Source organism: Chroicocephalus ridibundus, chromosome 10, assembly GCF_963924245.1.
Source record: "Chroicocephalus ridibundus chromosome 10, bChrRid1.1, whole genome shotgun sequence".
Lineage (NCBI taxonomy): Eukaryota > Metazoa > Chordata > Aves > Charadriiformes > Laridae > Chroicocephalus > Chroicocephalus ridibundus.
Window position 1 is genome coordinate 11,310,008 of NC_086293.1, and position 24,721 is coordinate 11,334,728.

Consider the following 24,721-nt stretch of genomic DNA (forward strand, 5'->3'; position numbering starts at 1 on the left):
GGGTTGCCAAACTTGAAACTAGTTAATAAGACAAGTGCTCTGCAGCCAGTGAAATTACTCTTCCCTTCAGGGTGCAGAGCTGCTCCACTCGGCCTATGCGTGGGTCCCGATGGAGGCGTTTTCCACCGGTGCAGCATTTCGGGGACCAGGCGATGGACCTACCTGTGCTCACCGCTTGCCAGCCCACCGAGAAGGGGGTCCTTGCTTGTACGACATACATTGTGATAGGGCTGTGGTTGTCTGCTCCTGGCCTCCAGGACAGCTGGGCAGTGGTGTCGGTGATTTCATCTATCGTCACGGCTTCTGGTGGACCTGGGGGACCTGTTGGAAGAATTACAGAAGGGGTGCTTGGAGCTTCGTAGTGGCTCAAGGAAGGAGCGCTCTGGTCGTCTTCCCCTGCTCAGGACAGAGGTAAGGGAGTCCCTGCAGAGGAGCGAAGCGCAGCCCCAGCTCTCGTTGCCTCGATGAGACTGGGAGGCATGGGGGGACAAACACACAGATCCCCAGCTTCCCCCGCAGCCCCCAGCTGCCTCCAGTGCTGTGGCACGCCTGGGCTACCCCTCAGAACAAGGGACTCGGGATCAGCTCTGCCATCCCACCTCCGCTGCTTTAGCACAGGTAGGATTTTTGGCTGCAGCTTGGATTCACCAAGAGGCTGGCGAAGAACGAAGGACCTGCCCATAATGAGCATCTTGTCCAAGCGTGGACCAGCATTTTCTGCTTCACTGCTGGGTTCCTCCGAACCAGTAAAGCACTGTAGGACACACCAACCAGAGAGAGGACATCTCTCCTGGATCACATGGCCATTACTGTCCATAGTGGTACCCGAGGCAAAGTCTCTCCCAAAAAGCACCATCTCAAGCAAACTCTCTTGCAATTCTCTCTGCGGACTAAAATTATTCTCATATGATATTCAGAGAGCTGGACACGTTTAAATATCTAAAATACCCTGTAACCTTCCAATATCCCGTCTTTAAAATGAAAGTTTCAGCAGGTCTAGCCAGATTTAATTTCTCAGAAATTAAAACTTTAAATTGTTTTGCTGGGGGTAGCAGGCACGCAATGCAGCCTCATGGAGCAGTCGGCTCCTTCTGTCCCCCACCGCAAGTTACACCAGAGAAACGGAATTTTGTTGGATCCATCACAAATTACTCCTACTGTTTGACAGAGGCTGAAAAAAACTGTCTTCACTTCATGTCTTGGAATAACCGTGGTTATTCCCAACAATCCAGAATATACTGCTTCGCAGGGTGCAGTGGGGCAAGAGAGGGAGAAATTATCAGTTACCGATTTACAAACTATTTTTGGGCTGCTGACAGACACAGGCTTGTGTTCAGATGGCATGAAAAAATCCCATCCTGAACAAGTGGGCCGATCCACGTGTACCGGTGCCAGGGGTTACTTCTCTAAGCTCTTGTTTGATATTCCCTGACATAAAGAATTGATTTTTATGCTAGTACCTGAGCTCTTATTATTTTGACATAACTCCAATATTTTAAAAAACTTCTCAAAATTATTCTGAAGGCTGTATTTATTTACGCACCAGCTATTCACCTCTCCCTGCAGTCCCACAGCCCAGGGATATTTCCCAATTTTTATGCAGTTGGTGAGACAGTACAGAATAACTCTCAGCGCAGCTGTGGGACCACAAGCCTGGACGGAGACATCCCCGTTGATGTTTTTAGGGAGCGACAAGATCAGATGATGATTTGCCATCATCAAGGGTCGTCGTCTTGTGAGAATTTCAGAATTTCATGTTCCTCCTGTTTGTTTACAGAGCCAGCAGTAAGGAAATTACCTAACCGAGGCACCCGTCAGCAGGCTGTTTTGAAATGTTTGTGCAAAAAGAAAAAAAAAAAAATCATCTGAAATCATGCTGCAGCAAAAACCCCGGAGTAACAGGGAGGAACCTCCGGGGGAGCAGAGCAGCAGCTCCGCTGCCACCAGGGCCCAGCTCTTTGTACAGCATGTGGCTAAGAACGTCCATGGGGAAAACGCGGTGAAAAGTGTAACTATATTATGAGGATAACAGAAATGCCCAGCTACAGACAAGGGCACATTTCTCAGCGGAAGTTCAGGGGCTAATCTCGCACATTTTACTCTGGCACCGCTTTGATAAAAAGGGAATTTCTTACTTCTTTTTCATGCTTTCCTCCTTTCACTGCGTCGCCTGAGAGCTTAAGTTATATGGAGAACATGCGAACTATATGGTTTTGCTGGGGTCTCTGAGAACTGAGGGTGGCAGGTACCAAAGCTTGCATTCCTCAAAGCTGACGAGCAGGAAAATATATATTATATTTATTGTAAGGATCCAGGCTCAGGTTAACTAATTGCATCTCTGTTAAAGTCAAACTTAACAGATCACTTGTGTATGGTAATGAATAGATCTTAAAATACCAGTGAAGTCACTAAATCGTGTTTATTCTAGAACAGGAAGAATATTGCTGGGCAGAAGCACAGTGAATAAGCTGGATACTGTTTCTGCTGCTCAGTTCAAATAAATGAGCTCAGTTGGTGCAAGCTTTGCGTTCAGGACACGAACACGTACTAGTGTGTTTATCCGTGCTGTGTGTCTGTTGTACAAGTACGTATACATGAAACAATCTTTACATGCACTGTTTGAAAATGTACTGTGAAACCCAGCGTGTACTTAGAGCTTATTTCTTAGATTAATTACAAGATGCTGGCATCCCAATGAATGTCTCTGAGCCCTGGAATTGTCGTACCAGCAGCAGAAGATAGGAAGAAAAAAAAAAAAAATCTTTACAACAGCAACAACAGTAACAAAATTCAAATACCTCTTACAATCAGGTCTGCAGCAGCCGATAGCTTGTCCACACTTGTTTGCACCATGCAGACGTATTTCCCAGCATGCTTCAGCTGGATGCTTCTGATCATCAAATCACCAGCTGAATCCTGCTGATAAAGTAGGGAAAAGTGGTTACAATTACTTTTTAATGAGCGCTAAACATCATTATCACATGAAGGACACTGTGACTAATGGATTTACTTTACACTGGCTGATGAAAACATTAGTAATGCAAGCCGTGGCCTATTAAAATTATGTGAGTCTGCCTTGAAGATAAGAGTGGGAGCGTTTCTAAAATGATGGCTCCTACAAGGGGCAGGGGAGCCTGGTTTGGGTCCGTTAAGCAGTTTCCCCATCAAAACATTGTGACAGAGCTTATGTAGGGCAGGTTCTCTCCGATTCCCCCTTTATCTCTCTGGATATCCAATTTATAGCCTCTCTGGTAATCAGATGCCCAAGTTGCGTCCACATCTATTTCATAAGTGAAAACCAGCCCAAATTACGAGACATCTGCAATAGTTTCACGGCTTTGTATTACGGCCAGCATTTTGATTGCCCGGCGTTTTTGTGCTAAAGATCATGAGAACAGCACTCTCCGAGGAAATCTTGCATCACCTAACAGCGGTAATTTGTTTTCCAAACGCCAAGTGCATGTCTGATTAACTGTTGAATAGAACTAATTAGGTTTCTGTATGTATAGGAAGCTGAAAACTCTCTCTAATTTTTTCTCCAGACACAAAGCATTTGATACATTAGAAATCTCAGGGTAACCTTGTGATTGTGGCTTTTTGACTGAGGAATATTAATAAAGTTTGTAATTTTAGCTTTGCAGGCCAATCAGGCGCTGTCGCTGGGAAGAGCCGCCGCTGCGTGCCCTAGGCATCAATCCTGAAGTGCATCTTTTGATGATTTTTTTTTTAAGGGATAACAGCAAGGCTTGTAAATTGTATTTCCTCTTCCTTTCAGCATTAAATTTCACTCCTGACAAATGTAAACACCGACTGTCAGTCTGCCTGAAACCCAGCGCAAACATGGCTCTGCAAACCCTCCTGTACAGCAACATGCAAAACGCTTTCCAGTTTTCTACCTCTGCTGAAAATTTCTTACATTCCTTTCCTTCTTTTTCTCATTACCTTCACCCAATAAAAACGGACAAAAATTCATAAGGAAGGAGGAGAAAACTTTTTAAAATTGCAACTAAGTTAGAAATTAAACTCCCCAAGTCCTGCCTAACACCTAACAGACTAACTTAGACGAAATCTGAACTGCAAAGGAAAATGTTATGGTTACAAAGGAAAGCAAACTTTTTACCCATCTTCCAGACACAGCCTGTGAAATGGCAGCTTGTTATTCAGCAAAAGATATTTGGAGATTATTTTTGGTCAGAAGAATGGCACGGGAGGCTGGGGAAGGTCTGACAGATGTGCCACCTCCTCGTGTGAACCCCCTTTCTAATAGACAGTGTCCCAAGGTACCTCCTATAGCACTGACCTTCTCTGAATGGCACATGACCCCAGCAGATTCTCTCCTCTCCTAACGAGGGAAAGTAATTCCTACCTTCGCTACCTTTTCTCCCCCGTACCTGCTACTTGATCATGGTCTTGAACAACAGTGGTGGCCAGGGCTGTATTTAACAGGCAGCCTAACCACCATTTCACACTGGACTCTTCTAGCTATCGGATTTCCATGAACGTGATCTTTTCAACCTTCAAATAAACAATGCTCTGGACATTGCAGAAGTTTGCCTTGTCAGTGGGTACTGACTGAGTTTCCCACAAACAATCCAACCAAAGATACCAAGGTGACGTTGCCAGGAAACATGCACAGTTAACACTGAAAAGAAATGTCAGCTCTGACGGTCGGTGATGTTTGTAATACAATGCAGTTTATTTTGTGTAGAGGCAAAATACTAAGTGTGTGGTCACAAGAGTAGGCCACAGACGGAGACAGATAAACATGCCAATAAACACTGCCTGAACAAATTTGAGGGTATGCTCAGATTTCTGCTATTTTCTGTATAAATACAAAGTTCTACAATTGTTATATTTTACATTTCTTTTACTGTTACAGCCAGAGAAAAACTATTACGGACTTCTCCCTTGAATGAGAAGGCAGTTTTTTGCAATGAGAAAACATATTATAGGTCTTTTGACTTACATCCCACTGCAATGTGAACACATCGTTCATGCAAGCAGATTGAAGTCATGTCATTAAGAAAACATAACAATTCTACACCACCTGTAATGAAGTATTCTACTGGCAATGTTCATCTTCTCAGTCTATAAGACACAAGACAACACCTCCTACTATTAACTTAGTCAAGTCCATTCCTTCTATTAGTAGCCCTTTTCTACGTTACCTACTTTTATTACTGTGAGGAGATCGCTTTAGTATTAATACTTACCCCTCCAACTCTTTCAAAGTGATCCCCATCTTTTTCAAAGTCTATCAGGTGTCCATTAAATGACCAGGTAAACATGATATCTAGCGAGTGATCGTGAGATACCTGACACGGCAAGACAATGCTTTCTCCAACAGTGACATCCATGCTGAAAGGTGACACCATAACCCTGGTTGGATCTACAAAGGAAAAAAAAAGCAAAAAAAAAAAAAAAGCATTAATCCTGTCCTCTTCAGAAAGAGAGAGATGCAGAGCTGAGAAAGATGCTAAGCAGTCTACCACAACCACAGCATTGCCACCAGAACTTGAAAAATTTGCAGTGATCACTTAGGAAGGTCCTTAATGCAACAAGTGAACTATCACAGCTTTGATTCTATCCTCCAATACCTTTCTCTTTTTGTTGGATTGAAACACCATTAATAAATCCTCCAGAATCCTCTTCTAGGCACCGTCCTGATGAACAAGGAGAAAAGGCTGGAATAGAGAGCAGCAGATCTGAAAGGCTTGGTTAAATCTTTTGAAAAACATTGGGGATTAGAGATGATTTTATTTGAGTCTTCTCACTTCACCATGGTTATCCAAAAAACTATTTTGTTGTTCCTAAATTAAATGCTGCCTTAAGAAAACTCTTTCAATGCAAAATGTCCAAAACTGGAGTGAAGAAGGGTATATTAAAAACATGAGTGATATCTGCTTGGACCTGGAAAGAGAAAGACTAGACTAATATTATTGTTGTATGTTATGTTTATTGAAAACTTTTTGCTTGTTTACAATACTGGCCAGGTTCTTTCTCTAGAGAATGGTTTTACATTTGAAATCCATGTAGTTTTCTTTGTGTGAGGGGAGCCCACACACAGAATAAATGTAAGCGATGAGTGATACCAACCAAACCTTTTACACCATGGAAACCCAAACTCTGCCCCAGTGAGCCAAGTCCTTTAGCGGCGTCAGACAGAGGGTTTCTGGGGAAAGAGGTGGCTCTGGGCATAGAAACTCCTCTGCCTGACACGCAGCTGGGTTGGGTTGGGTAGTAGATCAGACTGACTCACCTTTTAGGACCTCTGTGGTCACTGATCTGTTGAACAAGAACTGCGCAAGTATTTTGGGGAGGTGAAGCAGAAGAAACACGAGAAAGGGCATTGTCCTAACCCACGACATTTCCAAAGGAAAGCCCCCAAACCCGTGGCTATCTGTGATGCAGCAGGTTCTGACTGTTAAATATGGGCAGCAGCACGTACTAGCTCCACCTCAGGCGTCAGGACTTATTCACAGCTGAAGTTCACATGGATCCTTTACCACTGGTTTAATTGTCTATTTTTCACTTTAGTCGTGCAGTACAAGCAAAATGGTGGCACAGAAAGATGAGCCACGACACATTATGCAGACTTCAGCTCCTCGTCTGTGCCCGTGAATTCCCTCTCCCTCCAAAGTTAACATTTGTCTTTCATTTCTGTTGACAAAAACGCAGTATTTTTTTTCTACAGGGCCTCAGAGGAAATGAAAGGGAGAAAAAATATTGTTTAACAATGAGACCAAAAGTCTGAAAATCATATACAGACAGATATTTTTGCTTATTCCAAAAGTCTATTCTGCACAGCTGTCATGCTAAAATACTACAAGCATTATTCATTCTCTGGTATACGAAACCAAAATCTTAACTACTTCTTCCAGGGGCTATTGGCCGACTGCTTAATTCTCTGCCAAAATAATGATACAGGAACAAAGATATGCACCGGGCAGAACTACTCACTGAAATTCAGGGGATGCGAAGCTGTTCCTGGGTTATCAAAGACCTCAGCAGAAGTGTAGAGCAGGCGCTGAAAAAGATTTCATTGCTGACTATATTGGCTTCAGATCAAGTCCTCGGGGACTTGGCTGTATTACCTTCAACAAATTGAATTAATCTATATTTTGGTTTCACTTCTAACAAAATAGGGTAACTTGTAGCACAACCACAGTAGATGTTATGAGCCATAACTAATTAATACAAGTAAAGCATTTGAAATTTCTCAGGTATAAACAGGATAAGTACACGCTACTAAAATGTTTAACTATTGCCTAGACTTACGACTTTGCTTTTGTATAACTCATATATCAGGATTTTACAGTCACTTGGGATTGCGACTGCTGAAACTCAAGACCCGGAGCATCCCAAGCTCAGGATGCTACAGAAACGCCCGCACCTGCAGCGGGGCTCAGGCACAGAATCACTTACTGAAATTCCTTTCAGCATCAGAAGTTCACCCTCAGCCCTGCTCAAAGCCTGTATGAAATATTGAAGAAGGACTTGACTCCGAGACGAAATGGGTGCCTCCCACAAAGCCCTCAGCTCTCCTACATGAGTCCCGCAATGACCCGTGTAAGCTGGGATCCTTAATGAGTGTCAGCACCGAGGGTTTGCTGTAGCTAACCCTCGCCTCCACGGCACCTTCTGCAAGAGGCGAGAAGTCTGCACCATAAATGTGATTCTTCTTGCTACAATGCATACAGTTAATTAACATATAAAGAATGAAACATAGGTGTTTGGTAAAGTCTTGCTATGCAGAGCAGCGTAGCACAGCTCCTATGGACGTGGTAGGAACCGCAAGTGCTGGTGCCTCCGAAAATCAGGCCCTCAGGTCTCAATCCAGCCATGCCAAGAAGCATGGCCACCTAATAGCTGAACGTGCCAGGTGACGGGAACGGCTGATCCAGCTTCATGACAAATGATGCGTGGGGATGGCTCTGACCCAAGCCCTGCTCAGCACAAGCACGAGCCCCCGCAAGGCGCTTAAATCCCCCCAAGGAGAATGCTTACCCATCGCTTCTCAAGGACTGGGAAAGCTGGACAAGAAAAACATGCCCTCCCCCCCTTCAATAACCCTAGCAGGGCAGCAACTGGAAAATGTTATTCAGAAGGCAATTGAGGGCAGCCGAGTGTAGGCACACCTTGGCGATACGCAGCCAAGTAGTAATCAAAATTATTAGATTTGCATTTTCAAAACCTGTAACATCAGGCACTTTTTAAATTATGGCGAGTGCTTTAATGATACTAAAATCCTGTTGGTTAGCATCCAAGTCAGAAATTAAAAAAAACAATGATTTTTTTTTTTTTTTTCTGAGCTAACTACTCATTTATTTATCGTCCACTTGCAAGGCAAGAGAGACAATCTCGGCAGACGGGTACTACAGGAGAGCTGACCTTAATGCTCTGATACTGTCCTCTCCCCACCAAGTACAGGTTATTTTCCTTAGATGCCTTTCCTCAGTAAGGGCACTATTCCCAAGGACAGTTAATTTAAAAAAAAAAAAAAAAAAGGCGATTTAGGTGATGATTTTGAGATTATATTCACCTTTGGAGCATTTTGAGATAGTTTTAAAAATAAGGCTGAAAGATGCAGTTGCAGATAAGGGGTAAGAATTCCTATGAGCGGCATCACCCCTTGGAGCTGGCTGCTGGTTTCTGAGCCCTCCACAGAGGGAAGCAGCACCTGGCGCTTCCCAGCTCTCCTACAGCAAGAACAGACAAAAAGCAAGCAAAATTCTTTCAGGTCACTCCTCAGAAATTTCATCTGGCATTACTGAGGAGATTTATAGAGGAGAAATAAGTGAATAGTGCATGCCAGCAGGAATGCTCTCGAGGGATGAAAAGCTCTCTGTCATCAGGAGGTAAAATAATCTGGTTTTTAGTCTCAAGGAGATTCACAGAATGGTTTAGGTTGGAAGGGGCATTAAAGCCCACCCTGGGCCGGGACACATCCCACTAGACCAGGTTGCTCCAAGCCCCATCCAACCTGGCCTTGAACCCCTCCAGGGATGGGGCAACCTGGGCCAGGGGCTCACCACCCTCATAGTGAAAAATTTCTTCCTGATATCTTATCTAAATCTCCCCTCTTTCAGTGTAAAACCATTCCCCCTCGTCCTATGGCTCCTTTCCTGGAGCCCTGTTAGGGACTGGAAGGGGCTCTGAGGTCTCCCCGGAGCCTTCTCTTCTCCAGGCTGAACCCCCCCAGCTCTCTCAGCCTGTCCTCCCAGCAGAGGGGCTCCAGCCCTCCCAGCATCTCCGTGGCCTCCTCACAACAGTCAGGGAAAAAAATAACTACTCTGTAGAAGCAAACATATTCAGTAGGTGTCCTGTAGGCACAGCAAACGCAGTGACAGCAGACGTGATGAGTGTACACTGGCCTGTGCTGGGATGGACCCTCTGCAGACTGGCTGGTGACTGTCTGTAGGTGTCACTGGAGGCTCAGGGAAGCAGGAAAGCTCCCTCGAAGCCTTCCTTCCATGCCAGCACTTTCCGGAGCGCACTCTGTGTGACAGAAACAGCATCTTTTTGTTCTACACGCAGTTTTCCCTGCATGCCAGCCAGGCTGGCAGCTCACGGAGCGGCTCAGCTGCCAGCTCATCCTCAGAGCCGAGAGGGTCTGAGCAGCATGGGAGCTCCTGGGGATGGTCCTCAGCCGGAGCAGACCCTCACTGCTGCACGGGACGGCTCTGGACACCACCACCACCACCACCAGCCTTGGCCCCACCAGCTGAGGCTATCTGAGCTTTTCTTACACGCATTACAGCCCTTACTTTTATTGCTGCAGCCTATTGCAGAGAATTTGGTGTATTTCTGGCTAATTTAATGTACTTGGTTTATACTACAGGAGATTTACACAAAGTTTTCTTGTGAGCTTTCAGTATGTTAGAAGAACCGGAGCTGAGCAGCACTTCCCATCTGTAGGAAGGCTGTTAATTGCTTCGCTTTTGTCCCTCGTCCCCTGCTAAAGGGAACCTGTCATTAGCTGTTAGTGCCGCCTGCCTTTCGCGTCTGGTTTCGGGAAGCTGCGATGTATTTCCGAGCTGCAAACCAGCAGGCTGCAGGCATGGCGGGTACGGGCTGAGGGGAACAATTATCCAATCTAAAAGGAAAGCATCCCACCCTGATTTTCTATTGATTGGGTGTCCATTAGGAGAGATTACTTGTTTAGGATAAACAGCTTTGCATCGCTGCGTTTGCTTGTTGTAGCTCACACAGCGCTATGTTGTGTCATATTGATCTGGGGGACATGACACAGTGGGACAGAAGCTACAGTTGCACGACGTAAGCGACATAAAATGAATGAGAGACTGACACTCAGAGATAATGCTTTTTTTTTTTTAAAAAAAAAAGAGGTCAGTCCAGAACACGTGAATATCTTTTGAATGATAGAAGAGGACCAGGGCAAAGCAAGAAGCGATGTCCCATATATTGTGCCCATCAGCAAGATTTTAACCTACCAGAGGGTTTATTCCCCACCTAGACACTCTCTGCTAGATGTCTCCTTGGCATCCTGTTTCCAAACGTGCTCCTTTCCAGTTTGGCTGAGCTGCGGAGGCTGTGTGCTCTGCTCCGCAGGGAAGGGATTCAGCGATGCTAATAACCGCAGCGCCTTTCATTTAAGGATATCAAAGTGCTCAGTAAACAGCGAGACATGCTTTGCCAGCCCTGGCTGCAGAAGGGATATAGAGTATTTTACCATGATAAAAGATTGAACTGTAACCTGCTCGGGAGATACAGTTCCTGTTGCTGGCCTTGAATCCGGAGTTGAGCATCTCAGAGACAGATTCAAAAAAGAGATAATGTCAGCATTTCTAATGCTGGTTTCTGAAACCCGTGCGCCTAATACCTGAGTGCTTATTTAGGCATCTATCCCAGCAAAGAGGAGGTGGTCAAAGGAGAATGAAAGAAGAAAGGAATATTCAGGTTTTGACATACTTATCTAGGGTAAAAAAAAATGAAGAAATCAGAACTTCCCCTCCAAAAACTTAATGTTGCCTTCATATTGTTACACTTACAAGGGAAATTTTCCAAGATTTTGCAAAGGCTTATCCCTTCCTTTCTTCTCCCAGCCTTGCCCATTTCACTTCATTCAAGATTTGTTTTCACTTTCATGCTGCCAGGTTTGGTTAATGGAAGCTAATGAAAATTTTGTAAAAGTTCTTCCATCGAAGGTCTGCAGCATATGTCCAGCTCCCGTTTACTCTTTTGCCCAAAGAGGCAAATATCTTGTAAATATTTATGCTGTTGGAGGGAGAAGTATGTGCAAACGGATGCACAATGACTAGTGAAAACTGCAACAGCTGCTTACGGACAAAAGAAACATGGTCTGGTTCTTTAAATGGAAAAAATAAAAGCAGTGTTTGTTTTTGCTGAGGGATACGTACATTCTCTTCAAGTACATGAGAAATATCAGTATCCCGCGTATTATACTCAGAGGGCATGTCTGAGTTAAATAGCAGCGAGCAGCTCAGAGGCGTGACAGCCAGAGCGGCTGCTGCAGAATGCGGAGAGGAGAACATTTATTCCAGGCTGGACAAGAGGAGCCCATACAGACCAAAGCCATTTCGGCAGGCGAGGCTCTGACTCTCTGCATCATGTGCTGTGATAGGAGCACGCCAGGGCATCTGTTAGCTGTTTAATGAAAGCCAGTGCGGATGACAAGGTAATTTCAGGTTCAAGCATGAATGCTCAAGTGCAAGAGTTTATGTTCAATTACCAGATGCTTCAAACAAGCAGCTAAGACAAAGGCAAGCGATGCCAAGCACACGCGGCTGCATCCAATGTGAGAGAAAATGGACAGAACACTGCTTTTCCTTGGGCTCAATTTCCATTCACGTTGCTGATATTCCTTACTTGCACCTAGGCAGATAAGCAGTAGTTTCAAGTTTGATTAACCACCTAATTACCTAATTCTCTTAAACAGCCAGTATTGTCACAATCTTAAAGATCTACCTACATTTTTTGCTTATCTGCATAAACCGTTTCATGCACATGATTTTAAAATAGGGTTTTCTTGGAGATAAATTATAACTTGAGTATTTGGGACTCACTTTTTCTCTTCTTGAAATACCAGTGTGTTTACTGTTTTCAGTTTGGTTTTTAACAGAGGGAGTTAATTGATGCATTGCAGATCAATGTCCTCTATTTGCAATGACATTTTACACCATTGTATTGATTTCAAGGCAAATCGTATCTGGAGATAATAAAAATCAATCTTGGAGGTAGAATCATCTGTTTTCTATGAGCAACCAAAGAATCAAAGTCCAATACTTAAACACTCAAATGTGCTGTAAATGTTCTTTTCTGTTCTATTTGTGAATGAAACATTTATCCAAGAACATAAAAGTCAAAAGCAGCTGAGACTTGATGAGATAAACTTCTGGGAGCTCTCGGTGCTCCGGGCACCATCCGACACTATGAGAAACACTGAGGAGAGGAAAATACGACCCTGAACTGAAGAGATTAATAACCGGTGAACAACTAAACACATAGTACGAATTAGCATAGCAAATGACAGCTATCTTAATAGATTGTCTGAGCACTTCATGGGGCATGGCCAAAATTTAGATTAGAAAGAAACGAGGAAAGGCTAAGCATTTACAATAGTTGGCCTTTACAACACCACAGAAGTGGCTGTGATGAGTCACACAGACACTTTCAGGAAGAGGCACATGGTTCTTATGCCAATAGAACTCTTCTTTTCCATATAATCAGCTATTTTTCATGTGCTCTCGTAAGACAAGTAACTGATTTGTAAGGCACATTTCTTAACAGAAAATTTCGCAGCACTTACATTATCCTCTGGCATGTACTGCGGTAGTTCAGCCTAATAAAATGTAATCTTATTAAAAGCAAAAGGGACACTATCAGTTTAGAAAAGGGAATTTAGGCCTGGGACTAAAGTCACTTCCCTGATTTTAGAAATATATGTCGTCGCGGTCTACACCTTTCCATGCAATCAGGCAGCACTGATCTTTGGCAATGAAGGCAGTGATACACGGCCATGTATTTAACAAGGATTAAGGAAAGGAAGGTGGAGCATCTGACCTTTCCTGGAAGAGCAGAGACTCCGATTCAGCAACACACACGGTTGAGCTGGACATTCAGGACATGCTAAAATTGCTTTCCTGAAAGAGGATCCTTCTCTGCAGTTTACTTGGCTTAAATCTTGCCGTATCAGAACCAGGGCAGTGTGGGGGATGCAATTATTTTTAGATAGGTGCTTCATCACGTCGTGTAAACCCCTTTCTCTTAGACAGGCTCTATTTTCTGTTAGCGTGGGCAAGGTTTTGTTAAGAGGAGAGTTTAGATGTTGTTCCTCGTGACTGCGGCCCAAAGTAACCTGTCCGTCCATCCAGGCGCTGAAGATTCCCTTTCCAGAATGGCAGCTTCCTCCTCAGCCTCACTCAGAGCTGAACTGCAGTCGAGGCACCAGTTATTAACATATTTCTTAAACTGGCATTGAAAAAGAGCTTCCCGCAGATTGAAAACTGTCTAAACTTGATGTAAGAGTCTCCCTCCCAGGAATTAATGCCTCCCACCTCCCAGACAGGGACCAGGCAGTCAATCAAGGGATTGCATTTCTGCACACTCAAATATGCATTCTTTGTGTGGCTGAATAATAAATGAAGGTTAATTTAAATCTGAAAACACATTAAGAATGGAATTGCATCAAAGGATACTGGGGAGGGATGTGCCATTATAGCAAATTCAAAGACAAAATATATGAAAATGTATCCACTCCACTGAGAGTACAGAGAGTGTTACTTAAATAACAAGAGGGCACAATACTTCATTTTAACCTCCATTTTACCTAGTGCAATGCAATCTTATCAAATCAAGCTCTCTCCATACAATTGCGACAAAGAAAATCATACGTAATGGGGTTTGGAAGTGACAATCGGATCTGTCACTCTCAGAAATGTGTACTTGCTCTTTATAGCAGCATGCAACAGTGCCTGATTACGCTACAAAACCCAAACATCCCTTCTCCATCTCTTTGCATTTCGGACTAAAATAAAAGCCACTTTACTTCACAGGTGCCTTAAATGAAATCGGTGTATTTGACAAACGATTGAACCCTTTGTGACACACTTTACAGATAACCCAGTGAATTCAAGGTGTCACCTTTTGTGGGCTATTGATTGCAACTAGCTGATATCCGTCTTTTCAAGTATGGAATAATCTACTGTCATTGCAAAAATGATGGCCATCTTACAGAGAAGGTTAATCAGATACAGGAGAAATCATATCTAATCTTTGACAAATTGCAAGTCACTCAAGGATCAATCACGGTTCTCCTTGTAACACAAGCCACAGGTAATTGTGCCAATGTAAGGCCGTGCCGTTGGCCATGCGGCCCTGCTACACAGCGGCCAACAGCATTTTGCCCCTTCGAACAGTTCAGCCTGCTGAGATGGTTGACTTATGGGGCTTTTAAATATGTTTTGAACAGCAATGACCATAAATAAAAGATTTTCAAAGAGAAGCAGAGCAGCAATCAGATGATATGCAGGCATTCAAACTGCAAAATTATGAAGTGACTGGCACAGTCTTTGCATTTTTATGGTGTATGTGCTTTATGTCTTTCCTATCTGAGTTCTACGTCTATTATCTACACCCTCCTCATCAGGACGAAGATGTTAGGAATTAGCTGACATGCAAGAATAAATCCCAAATTAAGAGTCATTAGGAACTGATGCCTCTTGAGCTGTCAAACTTAACAGAACAGCATGAAAATCACTAGCTGGACTTTCCAGCTTCCCAGCAAATGATCCATGGCTTAACCAGCCTTAGTGTCACCCAGATCAAGGCTTGCATGTGTCACGAATGTCTTGGGATAAGCAAGTCCTGGCGTACAGGTCATTTATCAAGCAGCCCAAGACATGTTCAGCTTCCCAAGTACCTGGTGTGACCGCAGTGCGTCACCATTTGTACCACTACGGGGAGCTGGATGGGAGCACCTTCTGATACCTCTGAAAACAGGGAAAATGTGTACTATTACATTAATAAGAAACCAGGCAAATTTAAGATTATTCTACTTCATTCTCAATGTGTTTTAACTTGGTGAAAATAAACCTTTGCGCTAAAGTGCTGTATCAATATATTTACCCACAGTTAGTAAAACCCACATACATGCTGTAATATGGTATCTGTATAAATACCATTTTATTCAATAATGTAGTTAGCAGGAAGACACAATACCTCTCGGTTCTCAAAATTAACACAATCATTTCTCAGAAATACTCAATACCTTATTGTTATAACCAAACTATACTTGCTATAGAGCCATAAACACACACAGACATCAAGGGTATCACAGTACCATTCTTGTATATATCTACATATAACCTAAAGTGAATTTATTTTCATTATTATATGATGTGTGGCTGTGTATGTTCAGGGATGTCCCTAACTTACTTCAGGCACTATCTTCCTCACATTGGGATTTTGGCTATCGCATGCTGCAGTAACAAATACAGCCCCACACCTGCCCTTAAGCTGTATTATAAAACCAGCCGAAGGGAAGCACCTCTTTTTGCTTTCATTTGGTCAAGTGTCAAGGCCCACTGCAGTCACTTTTGTATTTCGTTTTAAGGGTTTTTGTCTTTGTTTTTCCTGACAATTTCAATTTGCTGCAGAATAAGAGCAGCACTGGATCTAAGATTTTACTTCTGCAAGATAACGCTAAAGATTCTTGTGCAATTAAAAAGGAATTTAGAACATGTAGCAATTTTTTGCATGCTTTGCCAGCTTCATTGCCCCTGTAGGACCTGTCTCAGGGACGGTGACTGGACAGCCTTTGTGAAGGCCAGCACTTAGAAACATAACTTAGGTATCAGAGCTAACAGTTGTATTTTAAACTACAAGCCCTATGCTGCACATCAGCAGAATATACTGAATATTTCCATTGCTAACTTGGTTTGGCCAATGTCTCCTGAGGGATTACACTGCACGGATGGGGAAAACTCTTACGTCCACAAAAGAACAAGAGAGTTTTGTCCTTGCTAAATCATTTTCATCGATTTCCTCTGACTGTGACTTTCTTGGTTATGGAGGCAAAGAACTGGGACCTACTGAATAGATGCTCATTACTAAGTGGAAAAAGCACCAGGGACGATTCCAAACTCAAACTTCTGCCATTTAGCAATTTTACCACTTCTCAACCCTGCTTTTAAAATACAAACCCATTCCGGTTCAGCATGTTCTCTGCTGCTTCCAGGCACCTTAATCCTCAGGTTCGGTGGGTCTGTGCTGTTGAGCTCTAATGAGCAATCAGGACTTACTCCCTTACCCTAACTTTTATTGTTTCTAACATACGATTCCTTTTTGCCCTTCCTCCCTCCACCTTTTGGCAGATCTCAAAAAAATCTAAAAACCTCGACAGAAAACAGGCTGCCAAGATTCACTAATTTTAGTAAGTACCAAATATATTTGCCTATTAAAGAGTTTGAATCTCCATTGGAACATAAAACTCAATATAACCCCCCCAGGAACAACGTAGAGAGTGTCCTACTGAACTCACAGCTATCTGCCAATAGGAAGAACGACCACCTCCATTTTCACCACGGAGCGTCTACCTCCTGCTGCTCTTCCAATGGTTTATTTGCTGGGTGGGTTGCTTTATCCATCCCGTAAATGCCTTCAACCTGAGTATTTCTCTAAAGCAGCATCTGCTCCTACCATTTTATAATTAGAATATCATTAGTAGAATTTCTTGCAAATAGCTCCCACAGAGAAATGACTCTGCCACGCAAAAGAAGAATCTAAAATTCCCAAGCTATTTACAATCTACACTAAAAAGAAATCTGGGCATTTCTCTAGTGCCTCAGGAAATGACATCCCGACAACAAGACATAATTAAAAAGTTGTTATGCATTGGGCAGGACAAGGTATGACAACCGGCAGGCAAGTAGGGTAATCAATTATGCAAATAACTTTTAAAAAATTATCTTTGGTTTCAAAAAAATCTTGTCAGGTCAGCTCAAAAGGTCAACCTCAAATAAAAAAGTTAAAGTTTTTAATAGACTAAAACCTTAGAAAAAATTATTGATGTTACAAGGAACATCCAATTTTCTTCTTTTTAAAATTATTTGAAAACAAAATTGAAGTAACTGTTTAAATAAACTGTTATTTCAAATAGAAAATAGATGCCTCTAGTTAACATTAACACTGAATTCTTATTTGAGTTGTACATATAAATAACAGAAAAAATTTCAGGCTATCCAAGCCAACTTGTGGAAAATACACATTTCAAAAAGTACCTGCAATTTTAAGTTAAATGAAGGAAGCGCAACAGCACTTATACAAACTCCGCTACAAACCTCTGGAATTTAGAAGTATCCCAAGAGCCGAGTGGAGGGAGAAGGAACATGAGGGGGTGAGGGCCGCCCTCTGGCAGCATTCCCAGCAGGAGCACCCAGAGCACAGGGAAAAGCTTCTTCAGCACCAGTTGGAATCACACCCAAAGGTGAACAATTCCACTTGACAGAACTCCACCCAAAAGAGATGGAGACAAGCAAGCGAGGGGCAGGGAGCCGGGGCTGCTCTGCGCGGGGAAGGCCAGCGCGAGCACCGACCTTGGAGTGAGAGGGAATAAACCGAGCTCTCCTCCTTACTGACCTTCAGCAACTCATTAAAAGTATCTGCTGCCTTATTTGCCCAGCATATAAAATGGAAATAAGACCTTCATTATAAACTGTTTTGTCTTCTTACACCACTGTGAGCAGCAGATACTTTTACTTAAGATTAACTTTTTCTTGAAACCCCGTTAAGTCTTCCGCACTGCCACAGGCCACAGTTTGGACTGAAACCCAAACAGCTATTTCCGAACAGATCAAGCGACAGTAAGAACAGAGCCAACAAAACAAACCTTGAAAAAATATTTCTGGGCCACAAAGACCTAATTTGTTTCCCGGTGAAGGCAAGATGTCTCTATGTCCTGTGCTCTCTTGCAAGGAAGTGACTCCTGTCTCCACGTCCCAATTTATTAGTGACACACTGAGCAGGCAAACCCTTCTTCTGAGGGATGTCCTACTGTTTTGCTGTCTCGTTGGTTGCGCCCGAGGTCCTGAAATCACGGGAAGGGGCAGGATGGAGGCAGGATCACATGTGAGGAAAATAACAACCTGCAAGACCATCCCGTCATTATAACTTGCTCAAAATCCCCAGCTCCTACTCTACTGAAGAAAAATTCAACAGAGCATCATTAAAAAGCTTCCCTGACATTTATCCTGTTACATGGCATTTTACTTCAAATTAGCCACAAGTTTTTCTTATGTAAATGATTCCAAAACAAGAATCAAATCCAACTTGTGAAGATGCACCCAGAGCAGGGGAGGAACGAACAGCATGCCGGCGCTGCCATCTCTCCGTTCAGCCTGGTTTCAGCGATGGTGTCTCTGGCCCCGAGCACACAGCTGTGCTGGGACTTCACCCACATCTGCAATATTTCTCCCCAAAACTCCCACTCGGGGCTGGCTGCTGCAGGGAATGATGTTCATCATCAACGGCACCAAACACTTTAATTACCAGGACTAATGAATTCAGGCTTGCATTTTTACAGAGACTTTCTACTCTGCACTTAGACACAGAAGGAACCAAAATTTTCACTGGTGAAATACTGCTGACTTCCTAAATAAACTCTAATAAAGATTATTATTTAGATACATTCACAATGTAGCTAAAAGGAAACACAGCCCTAAAACCTACAGCTTTGATGACTAGTTCCTCATGATACACTTAAAAACTTCAGACATAATGAAAGCAAAATTCATATTCCAAATGTGTGTGACAAAGGGAGACAGAAAGAACCAACCCAAGCCATGGCAAGTCAATTCAGTGACAAAAGTTTCTTGCATTTCAGAGTCAACCTGCTTTTGAGTCGTGAACAGGACATTCATGTCGTATTCCCAAATGACTGGCTTGAACACTGTGATACAGCACACCTAGAACTTAAACTATTCCGGTGGTGTCTGATATTAAATTCTCTCTGCCATCACGATTTTGGGATTAAGACAAGGGACTCTAGTCTCCATATTAACTTTGATGGGATTGCGCATAATCTTACTTAAATTGCATTAGAAGAGGGGAAAATCAGGTCCCAGGAGTCCCTAATATTGCAAGCACCATCTCATCATCGTTCAGCAGCGCTTTAGTTACTCTCTGATGTGTCAAACCCCATCACTCCTTGTCTTTATCCATGTGCCACTTGGCTATTATTATCTGATAAGCAACTCTGAGTCACCTCTCTGCAATCCAGCTAGACTCAGTGAGGAAAAGTCACAACAGCCCAAAACCTCAGAAGTTTGGTTCTGCTAAGCTGCTTCCAAAAATGCTTCTGAGAAAATACACAAAAGGACTGATATTTCCCCAAGTACCGTCCCAGATTCTTTTCTTCAACACTCTCACACTTTTTCCTCCTACGACAGAAAATGTGCTCTCTAAACACTTCCTCTGTATCTTTGATGTTAAAAACACAGCCTTCAGGCCAGTCTGTTCTTAGTCACTACTTTCAAGGATATAAAGTTCTTAAGGATAGGAGAGTCATTATCACTTTCCCCCTTTATTCTCCCACACCGCTTCCTTCATCTTTACCTGAAACAGAGATGGGCAGTGGCTTTCTCAATGCATGGCATGTTTAGATCATTATCTCCCCGAGCCCCACCTGCACAGACTGAATTACTTTGACGTGGAGAGAAGCGGCTATAGGGAGACCTGCTCCCATCTTCCACAACAGGACTGTATGCTACAATGATCTCAGTTTTCTCTGTTGTATTGTTTCCTCTTAGGTATGGCCCTAATTTACCCAAGATTTGTGGGATTGCCATGAAGCTCATATCTGGAAGTTCATCCCACTGCATGCTTTGGAAAAGGACAAGCTGCATTCTCCTTTGGGATGAAGATCAGACTCATAATGTTAGTAGACTTACAATGCGAGATCTTCCTGAGCAAAGAAGAGAATAGACATGGGATTTACATCCCACAGCAGTACAACTGTCATGATTAGTTTTCTAGAAACCAAGTGAGTTGCATGAAACTAAAAGCTCAAAGAGACAGATCTTCCACTGCCAGAAACTCCTGGTAACTCCACCAGGACACACAAAGCTGCAGGAACGGAGATATGGCCCCTTATATCCAACCCCAGATGGACTCTTTTCTTCTTAAGTAGCCCACACGTGCCCAGAGCCAGGAGCAGGAACTGTAACTGCCAGAGCCACTGGACCAGGAGAGGTCCATCAGCTCAACCACCTCCAAGTGACTTATTCTCTGGGGCACACTCCTGGGGCTCTGTGAGCTGGTACCGCCTCGATAACGGGGTTGTACCAGGCTGCCTCGTCCTACAGACCTCAGCTTTTCCTGCTTCTCATAGCAGCTCTTCTCCAAGAGCTAAAGTAATGCTCTGCAGCAGCCATGGAAATGGGTGGAAAACATTAAGTCGAACATTCCCTTTCTTAGGAATTTGTAACCGCCCCCAGTCTGACAGTAATTTGCAATTAATAAGCTCTGGCTAGTCTTCTTCACTTAGGAAATGAACTATTGAATAGAATAGTTTGTTGCTTATATTCTATATACAATCACACACATAAACCCACACACATATAATCAAAAGCACTACATTAATTTTGATTAAAATAGCTATCAGAAGTCTTTGATCTAGGGCTTCATTTTAACTATGTTGGGTTTTCATTTGTATTCAAAAACTGAAAAATATTTTAACCTTTCTGTCTGAAATGGATCATGTTAAAATAAATTGGAGCAAGTTGATGAAAAGTAGTAATTAACCTGCTTTCGCCTCATTAAGAGTCTGTGTTTAACCTATAGGTCATCTGCTCTTTCAGCTGATGTATGGATTTGATCTTCAACGATGAGCTAAACAACCCCATCTTCTATTGATGACTGAGAACTCCCGAACCTCTTGCTTTTTTGGGAGTGGACAAGAAAATTCCTAAAACAAAAGTGCTGAGCTTTTTAAGGAATTATTCTAAACCTTTTTTTTATGGCAGGAGAGGTTGCAATAATGCTGACTCTGCAATACATTGCGAGTTTAAGATAGGGATACAGAACAGAAATGTGAAATCTTTTTTTTTCCCCCCCTTCTATAGGGTATACAGACATAATGGTTGAACTTTTCTACAAAAAGTATTTCTTTTCCACATTATGTGTTGAATCAGGTATATTTATAACCAACAGCCACTTGCTCTTGTCTTGAATTCCTTATTCACCTGTGCAGTTACCAGTTTTAAGACCCCCGATGTGCCTGAAGGTTGGCTGGGGGTTGGAGGGACACAGACTGGAAAGGGGAAGGTGGTGCTGGGAGAACTGGGGGGAAGAAAACTGCTGCATTTACCATTATCCAGTGCAAATATTTCACACCAAGTGGCACTCTGTACATCAGAATCAGATAGGCAAAGTACCTGGAGAAGCTGTTTCGTAAGAGTCAATATATTTGTATTTCTGCTTTTAAAAATATAACTCTAATAATGCTAGAGATAAGTCTGAAATTGGCAAGAGAGATAGGCGGGAGATCTATGCTTTTTAATATCAAGCTCTTCACCAAGATGACTTTTATCACATTAATGGCTAAATCACCCTGATTGTAAAACAGCCAAAATGAGGCAATTAGTAAGGCCTGTGACAGGCACAGAAAACGGAACGCACAAGGTTTTCAGTGCAAGCCAGATGGATATCTTCAATATATTTCTTATTGTCTGCTTGTGGTAATATGTTCAATTAAACTGAATCAGTACTACAGAAGACCCTTTGAATTGCCTGAAAAAAATTGTCTGCTGCAAATTTAATGAAGCTTAACAGTTGTATTATGTTTACAAGTTTTATTTGTTATGATCAGTAAGTGTTTACAAGAAAAAAAACCCAACTAACTTACTTCATTCAACTAGCCCAAAGAGCAAACCATTGGTATTTTACAGCTCATTTCATTTCCATGTTTCTTTGCCATTTACTGGGTTTGTCCTTAGCAGCTGACCTAATTTTTTTTTCCCCTCCCAAATAAGAAACCACCAGCTCTTCCTGCGTTGCTCATTCCCCAGCTGTGAGTCAAGTCTCACTCAACAGTTTGACCACCAACTTGTGTTACGACATGTCCCCAAAGGGGCCGAGGGAAATGTCCAGCCACGGGCCGGTCCCTCTGATGCTTGTTATGAACCCCATTGATGTTGGAGCAAGGTGCCCACCCTTCTCCAGCACAACGCCGCCAGCAGCCCGTGGCTGTCGTGTTTGACAAGTTCACATGAAGGAAATCAAAAGCAAAAGATGCATCTGAGCAGAACCAAGGAGGGGTGGCTTTAGGGAAGGCTCGACAGCAGACGAGGCATCTGCTTCTCATTTTGCCACTTCTCTAATCTCAGAATAATTACAACCTTTTTGCTTCAATTAACTGTCAGAAAAATGGAAATGCTGACATGATACACAGCTATTTCATCCTCCCTGGGGTGCTTTGGGCCTGACCTGGTTTTTCTGATGACCTCAGGTTCTCACCTGAACGGAGCTGGGAGAAAACCTAGGTGTCTACCAGACTCAGGTGTGACACACGCAGGGGAGATGCACCTCCCAGCTCTGAAACACAAAGGTGAGCTCCTTACAACTGCAGAAGGCAATTTGGATAGGCATCGTACAACAACCTTGACTGTGGTTTAAGTTAGAAATAAACATGTCGGTTGCCTGAAACCATAAAATACTTGATTAAACCTTGTGTTTGAAGTGCCAGATGGAGAAGAGCTCCTTAAAAGCTGCAAGGACCCTGAGGTACCTACTGTATACCAGCCCCATCACCAGCTTCTACGTGAAGTTTTTCCACACTGGGTTCATTAAGGAGATCCAGAAAAGCGCAGCCTGAAGCGTTGGGGCAACCATGGTTGAGGGGAAGGAGGAGAAGATGCGGCAGATGCACAGCTCTTGCATTTATAATTGTGCCTTTCATGCAGTGCTTTGGGTCATAATTTTACTTAAACCTAGCAAAATACCCTTAATTGTGTCCTAGAAATAATTGGTGTCGGTGGAAATAGTCCAATTAGAGCTGAATATATTCCTTTGCAATTTTATGGCCAAAGATCATTGCTTTCATTGTCAATTGTTAAAGTCAAGCATTTGCTACTGGTTGTGAGTTAGAAGTCAAGACAGATTTTCAAACTCAGAAACCTAAACATGAGAATACAGCAACATGTACTCATGAATAACTCAGTGCTTACCCGTCTCTATAGCGCTCTCTAATCCTATTTTGCCTACAAACCCCTGATTTAGAGATTCTGGAGACCAACAGTTTGTACTCTAAATTGACTTTTTCTCCCTGAAATTTTTAAAAACAAATGTGTTACACCATATAAGGAATATCCATTCATTTGTGGACTACATATAAAAACTGTGTCCAGCAACTACTAAAAAAGCCTTTAACAATAATAAAACTTTTGCCTTTTTCAGAGTTCCAATTCTTTGGTAAGTGTAGAAAATCTTGGCTTTGATACCAGGTGAACACACACCTCGTGTGCTATCCAGCATAATTATAAAAAGCCCATAAAATATGGACAGCCCTGAAGTGCTGCTCTGGGATTATTACTGTAAACTCTGCCTCTCTTTTTTAAATTGTATTTTGTGCTTTCAATACCAGGTGCCATTTAACCAGGTCCTTTCTTAAGGGCTGAGGCACAACCAATATGAATTTAAATTAGATTGAGTCGAACCACGAGGAAAGAAAAATAAAGACCTTGCATAACCTTAAACATGGAAGGATCAAGACAGACCTCAGCAAGAGTGACACAGAGGTTATTCATGTTTCAAAATGACAAACCACTAAACCCAAGACATATGGAGGGATGGTCTAGAAAATGCCTGCAATAGCTTCCTGGGACAGCTTTCCATATGAGCAAAGAACCAGTGGCACATCTGATGGGGGAAGAATCAGAGAGGTACAGAGAGGGTTTCTAGTCATGCGGATGGTGCTTAAATGGGTCAACAGATTTAAGTATCTGCTGTATTTTCCCCCTGGTTAATGTTAAAAAAAAAACAAACCCAACATCTTAATGTATGGCTTACTCTGCCCTCTTGGGGAAAAAAGTTGAACCTCCAAGCCAAGCAACTGATATCCTGGTTACTCAGAAGTAGTTCCTGATGTAGCTGAGAACAGCTGGGAAAATCCATGGTGCTAGAGTTATCTGTATTCACTGATTAAAAATGGGAAAAAAAAGGACACATGAAAATACACAAACTCCTTATAGAAAGACTAGGATTTCATGCAACTGCAAAGTAAAACCATTGCACGGTTCCTCTGCAGCCAGACCCATTCAGAGCACACCCTAACACACAGAGCCACTGTGGTAATGCACCCAGCACCTCTGCACAGGTTGGTAGAATTAATTCAAAACATGTATTTTTGACTAAGAGAAAATCAGGTTTATTAAACACCATCTTTTGCTACTGATGGAGTCAGCAATGGCAGCATTTGAGAACCAGCTCAGCTGTCAACAAGCCCAGCGTTTGCTGATCTCAGTAGCACAAACGGCCACGGCGGTAAATTGAAGGCTGGTGCTGATGCCAAAGCAGATGCTGAAGAACAGAGTCAGCTATACGAGCTCTGATATGCAGAATCAGTCTCTGGGATCACGGAAATAAATTATTTTGAAGTACAAACCAAGATATAAATAGACACATACACTAAGGATGGAAATAATTTGGTAAGGAACGCACAACTGTGATCTAAAACTTGTACAAT

At 42.8% G+C, this 24,721-nt stretch overlaps 1 protein-coding gene across 4 annotated transcripts in view; it reads right to left on the reverse strand.

Annotated features, from left to right (window-relative positions):
- The window catches only part of CNTN4 (contactin 4), a 345,846-nt gene that overhangs the window by 12,063 nt on the left and 309,062 nt on the right, over nucleotides 1-24,721 (reverse strand). For 3 of the 4 annotated variants that reach the window (XM_063347947.1, XM_063347946.1, XM_063347949.1), the window contains 3 exons: nucleotides 5,214-5,389; nucleotides 2,799-2,919; nucleotides 163-321 (listed from right to left, as the gene is read on the reverse strand). In XM_063347947.1, coding sequence (XP_063204017.1) covers nucleotides 163-321; nucleotides 2,799-2,919; nucleotides 5,214-5,389 — 456 coding nt within the window. The remainder of the gene's footprint in view (nucleotides 1-162; nucleotides 322-2,798; nucleotides 2,920-5,213; nucleotides 5,390-24,721) is intronic. The other variant, XM_063347948.1, reaches the window with a different exon arrangement.